General features: G+C 43.5%; 1 protein-coding gene across 4 annotated transcripts in view; it reads right to left on the reverse strand.

Moving 5' to 3' along the window:
- TRANK1 (tetratricopeptide repeat and ankyrin repeat containing 1) overlaps positions 1 to 16,352 on the reverse strand; it is a 105,892-nt gene that overhangs the window by 76,577 nt on the left and 12,963 nt on the right. For 2 of the 4 annotated variants that reach the window (XM_072726409.1, XM_072726405.1), the window contains exon 2: positions 4,206 to 4,337. In XM_072726409.1, the coding sequence (XP_072582510.1) occupies positions 4,206 to 4,336 (131 nt within the window). In that variant the 5' untranslated portion in view covers position 4,337. Of the gene's footprint in view, positions 1 to 4,205; positions 4,410 to 7,429; positions 7,478 to 16,352 lie in introns of those variants that run through there. The other 2 variants (XM_072726406.1, XM_072726411.1) reach the window with 2 other exon arrangements.

Consider the following 16,352-nt stretch of genomic DNA (forward strand, 5'->3'; position numbering starts at 1 on the left):
CACTGGCCATGTGTAGCTATTCGTATTTAATTTAATTTAAATAAAATTTAAAATTCAGTTCTTCTGCTGTACTAACCACATTTCAAGTATTCAATAGCAAAAGTCTATATTATAGAATATCTTCATCATCATAGAAAGTCCTTTGAACAGAACTAGCCTAAGTATTGGAAGTTCATAAATCAAGTTTACAAAGTGTTCAATAAAATACATTCTATCTTCCCACCTTATAATAACTGGTTCAAATTCAGAACTGCAGGACTATACCCCTGCCCACTCCCTCTACCTCAGCCTTCATCTAGCACTGCAGGAGGCATGATTCCAAGTGCTATCCACACCCTGCCCTTGGTCAGACCTCAGAAGAACAGGCTGCAGGTAGGAGGTCTGTAAAGGCCCTGGGAGCAGAGCCCATGGGCAGGAATTCCAGGGTCCTGGTACTCAGAGTGAATAAGGGACAGGTGAGGCTAGGTAGGGAGATATAGATAGGAAGCTATGGGATCAGGCTCACAGAAATCCCCAAAATTCTGAGGTGTAAGGAAACCAGAGATAACGGAACAAACCAGACCACTCTGCCCTATGTGTCTTTTTTATGACAGTCATATGTGACCAACAAAGCATAACCAGACCCCCCAAAAAGAAGGCATTAAAGATGTTATCACCAGTCCTTACTCAAACCAAGACATCACAAAAATGATAAGACCAAAAGCTGCCTGGTCAGTTCTAAATAAAAGACTGTCAGTGGAGGCCCACATTGGCAACCCTGTCAGGTACCCCCTGAGAGATTTTTCTGTATTCTTGCTTAATAAACTTCTATTGCTTTACCCATTCTCCTTCATTGAAGAAATTCATTCTTCAACTCTGTGAGCCAAGAACCTAGCTCTCCTGTTTCAACAGTGTGGACCAAAGGGGAGGAAAAACTCTGGGTGGGTAAAGTCTTTGGCCCCACAGATTCCTGTGGGGTGGGCACAGCTAGAGGGAAGCCACAGAAGGGCCCTCTAAAGCATATCAAGGCAAGTGCCTCTTGTCTGGGTCTAGGGATAATACTACAAAGTTGGTGCCAAAACCACATCAAAATTTGAAGATAAATGCAAAGTGTACCACAATATGTCGAAGCCCAGGTGCCACTGAATTCAAGACACATGAGCAAAAAAAAAAAAAAAAAAGCAAGGCTAATACTTCTTTTTATTGAATATTTTCATTGCAAAAGTACTACAAATCACTATAGAAAAGTTAGGCAATGCAAATAAGTATAAATAAAAAGCAAAGTAAAAATCACCTCTACAACTGCCCATACTCAATGCTTTATGTCTCCAGCTTCTGTCACTGTCCATCGTTCCCTCTAGTGAAGGGATGAGGCCCCCCAGGCACAGAAGAGGTAGTACGGCAGTCAGTGGGGGTAATGGCCAAGGAAGTTATGACTGCAGGTGCCCAGCCCAGACACCCTAGCCAGTGCAGCCCTCCCCAGCTGCAGTGAGCACTGGCTGTCACTAGGGGCTCCCAGTGCCCTGTTCTCAAGATGTGCCCTCAGCCAGATGGGAGCTGACTTCTCCCCAGGAAGTTAGGCCCCTGCAGCAGACTAAATTGTGCCCCTCCATCCATATGTTGAAGCCCTACCCACTAGTGTGATGGTATTTGGAGAGGGGACCTTTGGGGAGGTAATTAGGTTTGGTTGAGGTGGGGCCCTCATGATCAGATGAAGAGGCACCAGAGAGCTTCCTCTCTGTCGCTATCTCTCCACCATGTGAGGTCACAGTGAGAAGGTAGCCATCTGCAAGCCAAGAAGAGAGCTTTCACCAGAAACTGAATTGGCTGGCACTTTGATCTCAGACTCACCAGCCTCTAGAAGTGTGAGAAATAAGTTCCTGTTGTTTACTCTGCCCAGTTGGTGGTAATTTTGTTATGGCAGCCCCAACTGACTAATACAGTCCCCCCGCTTAGGACAACTTTCAGGCACCAGACAGCCTACAATCAATGGCTGGCTGACATGGAAATCAAAAGGTCATCTCCCTTGCCCCAAAGTGGTACCAGCTTTGCAGTACAGCTACTGCTCCAGAGCTCCCCAGGCAATCAGGCTGAAGCCACCTCCAGTTGACACACCCACCATCCCTGCTTGGAGCCTTCCCTTGCCCCATCCTGCTTCCCTCCATCCCCTTCTACTGGGAGCACTTGCTCAGTAAATCACATACACCTAAAATAAATCCCTTTGTCAGTTGGCAGTGACAGGAAGGCAGGCAGCAGGTAGACAGGCAAGGGGAGCAGTGTCAGGAAGGTCATGAAAGAACACATGAGGCAAAGTCCCATTAGGGACCCCACAGTGGGGGGTCAGTCTACAGCCATAACCACTACACAACATCTCCTCTTTAAGAAAGTCAGATTCTTTGTGCTCTTGACCCAGCTATGATCTGAGCCAGGAGGGGCAGACTTACAGGCCCAAATCAATGACACTCAACTCACATCCAGCTAGAGGGTAAGCACCAAGGTGAAGGAAGGTAGGAAGGGGGGCTATGATTCAGGAATGTCACCCAGTGGCATTTCCCAGTACAAGTGTAGGCTGCATACACTCCACAAATGCCTCCTCTAACTGGAGCTGTTCCCAAAGTACGGTGTGGTGGGAACCTCGAGGGGCCCTAGGATCATTTCAGGCAGCCCACAGGGTCAAGTATTTTCACAACAGTAGCAGGCTGAACAGTGGTCCCTAAAGAATATTACCTTTTCTTGGCAAAAGGAACTTTGCAGATGTGATTAATTTCTAAATCTTCAGGGGTGATTATCCCGGGGTAGGATTCAATCACAAGGATCCTTATGAGAGGCAGACAGGGAGAAGACATGGCTACAGAACAGGAGACAGATACAATGCAACAGCACACTGGAAGGATGCACTTTTACGATGAAGTAAGGGGCCACAGGCCAAGGTGTGCAGACAGCCACCCAAAGCTGAACAAGGCAAGGAAATAGATTCTCCTCTGCAAAAGCCCAGCTCTGCTGATGCCTCAGTTTTGGCTTCATGAGACTCATTTCGGACTTCCACCTCTAGAACTGTAAGGTAATAGATATGTATTGTTTTAAGCCACTAAATTGTGGTAATGAGCTACAGTGGTAACGAGGAAATAAGACATTATGTGCCTTTTTCACACATTCTCTCATACGTGTTCAGGGAATCTTCCAGAGGCTACACAATGTATAATATCGTACTGGATCGCATGCAGAAGCAAATATGAGAAGTCAGATGTCTTCTATTGAGACAGATGTTAGAGAGCTCTGCAAAAATGAAAAATGTGCCACTCTCACAAAATTTTTGGGTTTGGAAAATAAGCTTATCTTTCACATTATCACACATCTATCACATTACGCTTATATTTCACACTTATCTTAACACATTAAAATGTGTTACCCAGGGATCCCTGGGTGGCACAGCGGTTTGGCGCCTGCCTTTGGCCCAGGGCGTGATCCTGGAGACCCAGGATCGAATCCCACATTGGGCTCCCGGTGCATGGAGCCTGCTTCTCCCTCTGCCTATGTCTCTGCCTCTCTCTCTCTCTCTCTCTCTCTCTCTCTCTCTGACTATCATAAATAAATAAAAATTTTTAAAAAAGATTTTATAAAATGTGTTACCCAGGTTAACACAGAATGAGCTCATTATTGGCATTTTAAGTAGGTGAATGAATACATATTTTAAATTTATCTCAGTTCTAAGTTCAAATCCAGGCTACACTGATGGCTACAACTTACATAAACAACAGCTTTCAGGGGTCCTCTGTAGTTGTGAAGTGTGTTATGTTCCTAAAATGTTTGGGCACAGGTTGACTTGAAGCTGAAGGGGCGGGGGAGAGGTGAGCCTGAGCCCCCCTGGGGTACACACTACCATAGCCAGGGGACAGGTGGCACAGATAATCAGGAAAATGAAACAAATGACAGCTGAGAGCTCGGGGACTTGGATCCTCCCAGGAACTTTGATTCCCACCACCAGACAAAGGGGAAGTTCTCCAGCATTTACCAACAGTCTCCCTGTGTTTCACTTTCTGTTTCTCTATGATTTAGTCTTCTCTGTGCCATTTCTGAGCTCATGCATAGGAAGTGGGAAGAAAGAAAACAAACTAGGCAGTGTGATACGAAATGAGAAGAAAACAGAAGTGACAGGGTGAGTTTCCATTTACTTAAAAAAAAACAAAAACAAACACCGAGGGTGGGGAGTAAATCCCAGCACTTACCCCCACTGGTATAACTGCAGAAGAATCTGGATGGCTTCATCATACTTTCTGATGGCCAGAGAGAAGTTCCCATTCTTTAGAACCTGGTTGCCAGATTCTTTGAGCAGCTCAGCGTAAGCTGTGGGATCCATCCTGTGGGGAGACGGAGTTAAGGCTCTCTGCCAAGCCCCGTGTGGGGCCCCGGCTCTAGCCCTTCACGTCTGCATCACTGGGAGTCAGAGAGGCAGTTTGTTCACTCTGGCCCCACCCACCTGCCGAGAGCACATCCTGACAACGCCCCTTGCCGCCAGGGGACCAGGACAGGGCATCTGATGAGACCATTTCTCCCCCAGTTCTTTTCTGACCTAGGTGGCAGCGACCAGAGGAATGCCATTTCTTCAGGCACCGAGGGAGCAGGCTGCTGCCACCCACGAGGCAGCTTACACCCCTTGGGTAGTGTCCACCCCCAGAAGGGGCAGCTATTCTCCAAACTGGCACTGTTGTTCCTTTCTTATTTACCCCCTGTTATGGCCCAGAAGGAGGCACTGTCCTCACTGTTCAGATGAGGAAATGGGCTCACTGAGGTTCAAATCACTTTGCCCAAGGAGCTGCTAATGGCTTTCCCCGGTTCTGACCTCACGTCTAAGTTTCTGCTCTTGACCCCTGCGTTAGATCGCTTTTTGGTACAAGAAAAACTCAGTGGACAGTCCTTGCATTCTCTTGGGAGGGGGAAAAGGCAGTGCTGAAGGCCTCCGTGTACAAGGGCCTAGGACACAGAGCCACAACCACTGCCTCTCCTGCCCTCCTCCCTTCCTTAAACACTATGAAATAAGCCTCAGAGTATTTGTCACTCAGATTACTTCTTTCAGGTCATGACTTCTGTCTTATTCATTTTTGTAGCCCTACAGACTAGCATATGATGGGCACTTAAATATTTGTGGTGTAACCGATTGGAAGGCCAGCTCCAGAAGGTTGCCTGTTATGGATTCTCTGTGGTGTGGCCTGAGAAGTCAGAGACAGGTGCCCAGAGCCCCATCTGCCTACGGAGTCCAGGAGTGTTTGCTGAGCAAAGGTAGTGGAAAGGAGAGGTCTTGGGAAACCTCGAGAAGGAGCCACCAAGGAGGCAGAAAAACGGTGGGACTCAGAAGAGATGCCCCTTCACATCTCCTCCTCCCAGGAAAGGCAAGGTGGGAAGGGGAGTCTGGATTATGAACAAGGACACTTCCGGTGTTTGCATATGCCACACAGCTGGGAGTTGGGGGGGTCACATAATCCATTGGAGGGGTCTAACATTATTGATCTTAGATAATGATTATTATTATTTTTATTGTTTCAAATCTTGGTGTAGGGTTCTGGAACAGGGGGAGCAGCAAATCTAAACAGATACAAGTGATGGCCTATTTTAAACCCATATGAGCTTACTGAGGATAGGGTTTTGGAATGGCACTGTGTTCCACAGCCAGAGCTGTATCTGAATTGAGGCTCACGGTTTTTAAACAGGTCAGAGTACAAAATTTCACCCATACTTTCCATTAAATAATCTCTCAATTCCATGGCTCAAATTTATATAAAGATGATGGAGTTGAACATGAAGTAATGTTCAAGAATTGATTGACTACAGATGTAAACATGTTTCTCTTCCAAGTATTGTCAGCTATCTATCCAGTTTTTTAAACTGGCCATGATTGGGCAACTAGGAAAAAGAAGTCACCATTAACCACTGACAGATTAATATGCCTCTTTTAATTTTTTTATTAAGTAATCTGTATGCCCAACGTAGAGCTCAAACTCATGACTCTATGATCAAGAGTTGCATACTCTACCGACTGAGCCAGCCTAGCACCCCCATATGTCTCTTTTAGAAATACCTTTCCAGTGCAAGAAAAGGCCAAGAATTTGTCCAGAATGTGTAAGGCCCTAAACACACAATTCACATAGGAATACAAATAATTTCTAAATATATGGAAAATGAATAAACAGGATCCCCCTCACTGATGACCAAAGAAATGAAGAATTACAACAAGGTGTCACTGGAAAATACTTTTAAAAATGACCTCAGATGTTGGGGGCTGTCATATGCTGTTTACAGGGGAAATATACTACATGATGGATAGATTTAGTCTCATAGATATTTACCACAGTGAAAAAGTGGAAATAACTCTAAGTGTCCTATAACCCATAAGGGATTTGAATCAGTTATAGAATATCCATATGGTACAAGACCACACAGTTAATTCAAAAATCAAGTTGTAAAAGAATACGTAATGATTGGCTAAGTTAGTAAATGAAAAATGCAGCCTACACAAATAGGTGTATAATCCCAAACTGAATTTTTTTAAGATTTTATTTATTTACTTGAGAGAGTGAGACAGAGAAAGAGCCAGCACAAGCAGAGGAGGAGGGAGGGCAGAGGGAAAGGGAGAAGCAGACTACCTGAGGAGAAAGCCCGATGGGGGCTCGATTCCAGGACCCCAGGATCATGATCTGAGCAGAAGGCTGACGCTTAACCAACTGAACCACCCCGGCACCCCCTAAATTGAATTTTAAACACACACAACATATTAAAAATATGCCAAAATGTTAACTAACAGCCATACCATTGGGATTAGGCAGGGTTTTAATTTTCCTTCTAGTGCTTTTCTGAATTTTCAACTGTTCTACAATGTACACCATTAATAATCAGGACATAAATGTTATTAAAATGAGACTGTTTAAGGGCTTACTGAAGAATGCAAACACAAAACATTTCTACTGTATTTATACGTACAATAAAAACTATTCATGTCAGAATTTGGAGTATTTTTTATACTCCTCTAGATACAAAGAATGAGCTCTTAATGTTAGGTAAGCAAACATCAGAGGTATTCCTTTGCTTGTTTCTGCTTTTTCTTGGTAAAAATCATGTCACAGGAAATAGGGGGATTGCCAACCACACAGAAGGCTTTTTGCTTCTTAACAGGATTTATTGGCAATCACATTCTCATTACAGGGAGGAATGCTTTACATCTCTTCCTTAGAACACAGAGGGCTCAGCTGTTGGATATTTTTTTTTTTTTAACAACTAGGCAGTCTGTTTACAGGATGAAATTGTTGAATACAAGTGGTAATGACAATGCTCTTGATATGTTCTGAGCACCTCCTATGTGCTCTCCATCAATCATGCCATTTCATTCTTACAAGAAAGCTCATGAAGCAGTCATGATTGTCCCCATGTGACAGGGAAACTGGGGCTACTTGTCACTTACATGGAAGGTGGCACTGGAATCCAAACCCAAGTGGTGTGACTTTATACTCTGAAAAACCAAGACAGAGGGTCAAAGGTCAGCACCCAGTCAATCCCCAAGACATGTGATGATTTGGCTGGCACCCAGCGCTTACTTCCAGTTTCAGTGGTGGTATGAAAGCTAAAACTAGACATAGCTTCATTGCCGTGGTGCGGCTTTCATTCATTTTCACCATATCCTTATCAGAATTCAAGGTCCAGTTGTGGGGAGGTGTCGTGGGCTGCTCAGTTACACCCAAGGAAGTTAGAAACAAGAAAAATACAAATGCACTCAGTAGATTGTCAAACAGGCAAATCTGAAGCAAAGCAGATCCAGGTTGCTGTGGCTTTTATTACCTGCTGCATATTACACAGGAAATTCTATAACTGAATTATAGGAGCAGAGCAAAAACTGCAAACAGGGGTGGGCTTGGGGCCTTAGTATGGGCAGAAGGAGGCTTCATCTTCATACACTATTTGAGTGCCACCCAAAATCTTGATAGAAAATTCATTTTTCTTGTTTTTTTTGGGGGGGGGTGGTATTTTTCCCTTACTTATTAAAATCCTTTCAAAAGACCCCAAAAGCAGTAAATGATCTAAGATGAACTCTGAAATGCTGGGGATAGAGACAACTCCAAACAAGTCCAGGGAGAACAGTTCTTAAAACTGACTCCTTCCTACTCTCCATAGGAGAAAAGGCAGCCACAGACAGTCTGGGATAAAAATCCAAAGTCAAGAGGCACTTGAGTGGCTCAGTCAGTTAAGTATCTGACTCTTGGTTTCAGCTCAGGTCTTAATCTCAGGGTTGTGAGTTCAAGAACCATGTTGGGTTCCATGCTGGGCATGGAGCCTACTTAAAATAAAATAAAATAAAATAAAATAAAATAAAATAAAATAAAATAAATCCAAAGTCAGAACTCATTCTGGGGAGCCCAATTTGTTTTCTTTGCCATTCTTTCTTTTTTCCTGGGGGCAGAGACATAAATGCAGAAGCAAAGTAGAGATTTTCTTAAGAAACTCACTCACATTTTTATAAAAGGCCTGTGGAAAAGTATGAATTACTGGATCCAAGCCTTTCCTACCTGGGTATTTAAAGAGAACAAGAAAGAGCAGACCATTGTTTTGGCCCCTCTCAGCTGTCTCACCAGCCTGCCCCAACCCATCAAAGCCCAGCTCAGTGACCTGCCATAAACCCAGGGTTGTCCCAATCCAGCCAATCCCCTTTATCAATCAATTTTAAATTATTCTACATCAATTTATAGCCTCATTTATCCCCAACTACATGTACACCAAAGTCAAGATGGTGATTTGAAAAGCAGCTGACTTGTCCAGCTCCAAACTGCCCCTATGAAATTTTATCCTAAAAGCCATCCATAATCCTAGCAAAAAAGTAAACACCATAAATAACTACCTCCCTGATATGCAGGATCTCTTGATTGTTTTTAAATCTATGCCTCTTTTTGGCATATAACATTAGAGAATAGAACATTAGAATGTGGAGGGCAGAGGAGGGGCAAGATAACGGAAGAGTAGGGTCTCCAAGTCACCTGTCCCCACCAAATTACCTAGATAACCTTCAAATCATCCTGAAAATCTACGAATTCGGCCTGAGATTTAAAAAGAGAACAGCTGGAACGCTACAGTGAGAAGAGTTCGCGCTTCTATCAAGGTAGGAAGAGGGGAAGAAAGAAATAAAGAAACAAAAGGCCCCCAAGGGGGAGGGGCCCCGCGAGGAGCCGGGCGGAGGCCGGGGCGAGTGTCCCCAGGACAGGAGAGCCCCGTCCCGGAGGAGCAGGAGCAGCACCAACCTTCCCCGCGGAAAGGGGCCCGCAGGGAGTTAGAGCAGGACCCAGGAGGGCGGGGATGCCCTTGGGCTCCCGGGGACACTAACAGGCACCTGCGCCCCGGGGGAGTGCGCCGAGCTCCCTAAGGGCTGCAGCGCGCACAGCGGGACCCGGAGCAGCTCGGAGGGGCTCGGGCGGCGGCTCCGCGGAGGGGGCTGCGGGGCGGGAGCGCGAATCCAACAGCGCAGACGGGGAGCACAGGGCGCGGGGACACAGCCCAGGATCCGGCCTCCCCCGGGACAGGCAGAGGCCGGGAGGGCCCAGGACAGCGAGGACGCTCCTGCCCCGAGCTGAGCAGATCAGCGGCCCCGCCCAGGAGCCTCCAGGCCCTGCAAACGGAGAGCCCCGGAGTTACTGACTCTCGGGAGCTGACTCCAGGGCTGCAGAGCTGCCCCCGCCACTGCGGTTGTTCCTCCTGGGGCCTCACGGGGTGAACACCCCCCACTGAGCCCTGCACCAGGCAGGGGGCAGAGCAGCTCCCCCAAGTGCTAACACCTGAAAATCAGCACAACAGGCCCCTCCCCCAGAAGACCAGCTAGATGGACAAGTTCCAGGGGAAGTCAAGAGACTTAAAGTACACAGAAGCAGAAGTTACTCCCCCGTGTTTTTTTTTTCTTTTTGATTTCTGTTTGCTTCCCCCACCCTTTTCTTCCCTCTCTTTCTTTTTCTCTTTTCTTTTCTTTTTTTCTTCCTTTTTTTCTCTTTTCTTTCCTTCTTTCTCTCCTCTCTTTTTCTCCTTTTCCCAATACAACTTGCTTTTGGCCACTCTGCACTGAGCCAAAGGACTAGAAGGAAAACCTCACCTCAAAAGAAAGAATCAGAAACAGTCCTCTCTCCCACAGAGTTACAAAATTTGGATTACAATTCAATGTCAGAAAGCCAATTCAGAAGTACTATTATACAGCTACTGGTGGCTCTAGAAAAAAGCATAAAGGACTCAAGAGACTTCATGACTGCAGAATTTAGATCCAATCAGGCAGAAATTAAAAATCAATTGAATGAGATGCAATCCAAACTAGAAGTCCTAACGACAAGGGTTAACAAGGTGGAAGAACGAGTGAGTGACATAGAAGACAAGTTGATGGCAAACAGGGAAACTGAGGAAAAAAGAGACAAACAATTAAAAGACCATGAAGATAGATTAAGGGTAATAAAAGAGAGCCTGAGGAAGAAAAACCTACGTTTAATTGGGGTTCCCGAGGGCGCTGAAAGGGCCAGAGGGCCAGAATATGTATTTGAACAAATCCTAGCTGAAAACTTTCCTAATCGGGAAGAGAAACAGGCATTCAGATCCAGGAAATAGAGAGATCCCCCCTAAAATCAATAAAAACCGTTCAACACCTCAACATTTAATAGTGAACCTTGCAAATTCCAAAGATAAAGAGAAGATCCCTAAAGCAGCAAGAGACAAGAAATCCCTGACTTTTATGGGCAGGAGTATTAGGGTGACAGCACACCTCTCCACAGAGACCTGGCAGGCCAGAAAGGGCTGGCAGGATATATTCAGGGTCCTAAATGAGAAGAACATGCAACCAAGAATACTCTATCCAGCAAGGCTCTCATTCAGAATGGAAGGAGAGAAAGAGCTTCCAAGACAGGCAGCAACTGAAAGAATATGTGACCTCCAAACCAGCTCTGCAAGAAATTTTAAGGGGGACTCTTAAAATTCCCCTTTAAGAAGAAGGTCAGTGGAACAATCCACAAAAACAAGGACTGAATAGATATCATGGTGACACTAAACGCATATCTCTCAATAGTAACTCTGAACGTGAACGGGCTTAATGACCCCATCAAAAGGCGCAGGGTTTCAGACTGGATAAAAAAGCAGGACCTATTTGCTGTCTACAAGAAACTCATTTTAGACAGAAGGACCCCTACAGCCTGAAAATAAAAGGTTGGAGAACCATTTACCATTCAAATGGTCCTCAGAAGAAAGCAGGGGTAGCCATCCTTATATCAGATAAACTAAAATTCACCCCAAAGACTGTAGTGAGAGATGAAGAAGGACACTATATCATACATAAAGGATCTATCCAACAAGAGGACTTAACAATCCTCAATATATATGCCCCGAATGTGGGAGCTGCCAAATATATAAATCAATTAATAACCAAAGTGAAGAAATACTTAGATAATAATACACTTACACTTGGTGACTTCAATCTAGCTCTTTCTATCCTCGATAGGCCTTCTAAGCACAACATCTCCAAAGAAACGAGAGCTTTAAATGATACACTGAACCAGATGGATTTCACAGATATCTACAGAACTTTACATCCAAACTCAACTGAATACACATTCTTCTCAAGTGCACTGGAACTTTCTCCAGAATAGACCACATACTGGGTCACAAACCGGGTGTGAACCGATACCAAAAGATTGGGATCGTCCCCTGCATATTCTCAGACCATAATGCCTTGAAATTAGAACTAAATCACAACAAGAAGTTTGGAAGGACCTCAAACATGTGGAGGTTAAGGACCATCCTGCTAAAAGATGAAAGGGTCAACCAGGAAATTAAGGAAGAATTAAAAAGATTCATGGAAACTAATGAGAATGAACATACAACCATTCAAAATCTTTGGGGTGCAGCAAAAGCAGTCCTAAGGGGGAAATACATCGCAATAGAGCATCCATTCAAAAACTGGAAAAAACCCAAATACAAAAGCTCACCTTACACATAAAGGAGCTAGAGAAAAAACAGCAGATAGATCCTACACCCAGCAATAGAAGAGAGTTAAAGATTCGAGCAGAACTCAATGAAATCGAGACCAGAAGAACTGTGGAGGAGATCAACAAAACCAGGAGTTGGTTCTTTGAAAGAATTAATAAGATAGATAAACCATTAGCCAGCCTACTAAAAAGAAGAGAGAGAAGACTCAAATTAATAAAATCATGAATGAGAAAGCAGAGATCACTACCAACACCAAGGAAATACAAATGATTTTAAAAACATATTATGAACAGCTGTACGCCAATACATTAGGCAATGTAGAAGAAATGGACGCATTCCTGGAAAGCCACAAACTACCAAAACTGGAAAGGAAGAAACAGAAAACCTGAACAGGCCAATAACCAGGGAGGAAATTGAAGCAGTCATCAAAAACCTCCCAAGACACAAAAGTCCAGGGCCAGATGGCTTCCCAGGGGAATTCTATCAAATGTTTAAAGAAGAAACCATACCTATTCTCCTAAAGCTGTTTGGAAAGATAGAAAGAGACAGTGTACTTCCAAATTCGTTCTATGAGGCCAGCATCACCTTAATTCCAAAACCAGACAAAGACCCCACCAAAAAGGAGAATTATAGACCAATATCCCTGATGAACATGGATGCAAAAATTCTCAACAAGATACTAGCCAATAGGATCCAACAGTACATTAAGAAAATTACTTCACCATGACCAAGTAGGATTTATCCCCAGGACACAAGGCTGGTTCAACACGCATAAAACAATCAATGTGATTCATCATATCAGCAAGAGAAAAACCAAGAACCATATGATTCTCTCATTAGATGCAGAGAAAGTATGACAAAATACAGCATCCATTCCTGATCAAAACTCTTCAGAGTGTAGGGATAGAGGGAACATTCCTCAACATCTTAAAAGCCATCTACGAAAAACCCATAGCAAATATCATTCTCAATGGGGAAGCACTGGGAGCCTTTCCCCTAAGATCAGGAACAAGACAGGGATGTCCACTCTCACCACTGCTATTCAACATAGTACTGGAAGTCCTCGCCTCAGCAATCAGACAACAAAAAGACATTAAAGGCATTTAAATGGGCAAAGAAGAAGTCAAACTCTCCCTCTTCGCCGATGACATGATACTGTCCATAGAAAACCCAAAAGCCTCCACCCCAAGATTGCTAGAACTCATACAGCAATTTGGTAGCATGGCAGGATACAAAATCAATGCCCAGAAATCAGTGGCATTTCTATACACTAACAATGAGACTGAAGAAAGAAATTAAGGAGTCAATCCCATTTACAATTGCACCCAAAAGCATAAGATACCTAGGAATAAACCTAACCAAAGAGGTAAAGGATCTATACCCTAAAAACTATAGAACACTTCTGAAAGAAATTGAGGAAGACACCAAGAGATGGAAAAATATTCCATGCTCATGGATTGGCAGAATTAATATTGTGAAAATGTCAATGTTACCCTGGGCAATTTACACGTTTAATGCAATCCCTATCAAAATACCATGGACTTTCTTCAGAGAGTTAGAACAAATTATTTTAAGATTTGTGTGGAATCAGAAAAGACCCCGAATAGCCAGGGGAATTTTAAAAAAGAAAACCATATCTGGGGGCATCACAATGCCGGATTTCAGGTTGTACTACAAAGCTGTGGTCATCAAGACAGTGTGGTACTGGCACAAAAACAGACACATAGACCAATGGAACAGAATAGAGAATCCAGAAGTGGACCCTCAACTTTATGGTCAACTAATATTCGATAAAGGAGGAAAGACTATCCATTGGAAGAAAGACAGTCTCTTCAATAAATGGTGCTGGGAAAATTGGACATCCACATGCAGAAGAATGAAACTAGACCACTCTCTTGCACCATACACAAAGATAAACTCAAAATGGATGAAAGATCTAAATGTGAGACAAGATTCAATCAAAATCCTAAAGGAGAACACAGGCAACACCCTTTTTGAACTCGGCCACAGTAACTTCTTGCAAGATCCATCCACGAAGGCAAAAGAAACAAAAGCAAAAATGAACTATTGGGACTTCATCAAGATAAGAAGCTTTTGCACAGCAAAGGATACAGTCAACAAAACTAAAAGACAACCTATAGAATGGGAGAAGATATGTGCAAATGACATATCAGATAAAGGGCTAGTTTCCAAGATCTATAAAGAACTTATTAAACTCAACACCAAAGAAACAAATAATCCAATCATGAAATGGGCAAAAGACATGAAGAGAAATCTCGCAGAGGAAGACATAGACATGGCCAACACGCACATGAGAAAATGCTCTGCATCACTTGCCATCAGGGAAATACAAATCAAAACCACAATGAGATACCACCTCACACCACTGAGAATGGGGAACATTAACAAGGCAGGAAACCACACATGTTGGAGAGGATGCAGAGAAAAGGGAACCCTCTTACACTGTTGGTGGGAATGTGAACTGGTGCAGCCACTCTGGAAAACTGTGTGGAGGTTCCTCAAAGAGTTAAAAATAGACCTGCCCTACGACCCAGCAATTGCACTGTTGGGGATTTATCCCAAAGATACAGAAGCAATGAAACGCCGGGACACCTGCACCCCGATGTTTCTAGCAGCAATGTCCACAATAGCCAAACTGTGGAGGAGCGTCGGTGTCCATCAAAAGATGAATGGATAAAGAAGATGTGGTCTATGTACACAATGGAATATTACTCAGCCATTAGAAATGACAAATACCCACCATTTGCTTCAACGTGGATTGAACTGGAGGGTATTATGCTGAGTGAAGTAAGTCAATCGGAGAAGGACAAACATTATATGTTCTCATTCATTTGGGGAATATAAATAATAATGAAAGGGAATAGAAGGGAAGGGAGAAGAAATGTGTGGGAAATATCAGAAATGGAGACACAACATAAAGACTCCTAACTCTGGGAAACGAACTAGGGGTGGTGGAAGGGGAGGAGGGCGGGGGATGGGGGTGAATGGGTGACGGGCACTGGGGGTTATTCTGTATGTAGGTAAGTTGAACACCAATAAAAAATAAATTAAAAAAAAGAATGTGGAGGTCGAGGCAGATCTCTCTTGAAAGTGATATTTAAAGCCAAGATCCAATAAATGAATAGTTGGGGTATTGAAGGGTAGTGCAAGGAGAATGGTATATGCAAAGGCTCTGAACTTCACAGTTCAAGAACTGCCAGGGGTAGGGGACAGAAGTAAGGTTGGGAAGAGGTAATGGCCACCAAGAGAATGACCTGCAATCATGAAGGCCACCTGAGGGTCCTAAAATTCATCTTAAATGCGATTGGAAAAGCAGCACTGTCCATTACAACTTTCAATGATGCTGGGAATGTTCTGTTCTGTATCATACAATACACTAACCACTAGCTATTACACACTGGAAATATGGCTGCTACAACTGAAGAAATGAAAATTTTATTTTTTTCAATTTTCACTAACTTTAATGTATATATCTAATGTGACCAGTGACTGCTACCCTGGACAGAGCTAGAGGGTTTTGAGCTGGGGATAAATTAAAAACTAACTGCATCGTGCTAGTCCCAGGCAAGATGGGGAGAAATGGGCCAATGGAAGACAGATTTAGGCTGGACTTCAGGGGAGGAAAGGGCAGGAAAAGTCGACTCCAAAGCTTTAAGTCAAATTTTACCATGCATTACAGAAATAGAAGCTCCAGTTTCAAACATAAATACATATAATGTTGAATTATCCTCTACCCATACACAGCCTGGTCCCTGAAGATAGCCCTTCTGGTGACCTTGAACCAAATGAGGTAAAGTATGTGCTCTGTGAAGTACACAATGTTGGAAACATACCAAAGACTGAGAGTGGATCACCTGTGACTATCAGGGATGTAGCAAATAGAAATCTATTCTACAGAGGAAAAAAAAGAAGTATTGAGAGAAAATCTTCTCTACCATTTTTAAATGATTTTATGAAACTTACCTAATTTTTAAAGGATGATACTAATGTGAAAGTAGGCAGACCAGTGGAACAAAACAATATCCAAAAACAAATATAGACTATGAAAAAACTTCACGTGGGATAAGGATGGCTTTTTAAGGGGCAACTGGGTGGCTCAGTTGGTTAAGCATCTGCCTTCCACTCAGGTCAGGATCCTGGGATCAAGCCCAAGGTCAGGCTCTGCTCAGCAGTGAGTCTTCTTCTCCCTCTCCCTCTGCTGCTCCCTTGCTTGTGCTCACTTGCTCGCTTGCTCTCGCTCTCTCTCTCTCTAATAAATAAATAAAATCTTCAAAAAATAAATAAAAATTTTAAGAAAAGATAGTTTTTTAATAGATGGTAAAAGAATGAATCACTTTTGGTATAACTGGCTGAATATCTGGAAAAGA

Source organism: Vulpes vulpes, chromosome 11, assembly GCF_048418805.1.
Source record: "Vulpes vulpes isolate BD-2025 chromosome 11, VulVul3, whole genome shotgun sequence".
Classification (NCBI taxonomy): Eukaryota; Metazoa; Chordata; class Mammalia; order Carnivora; family Canidae; genus Vulpes; species Vulpes vulpes.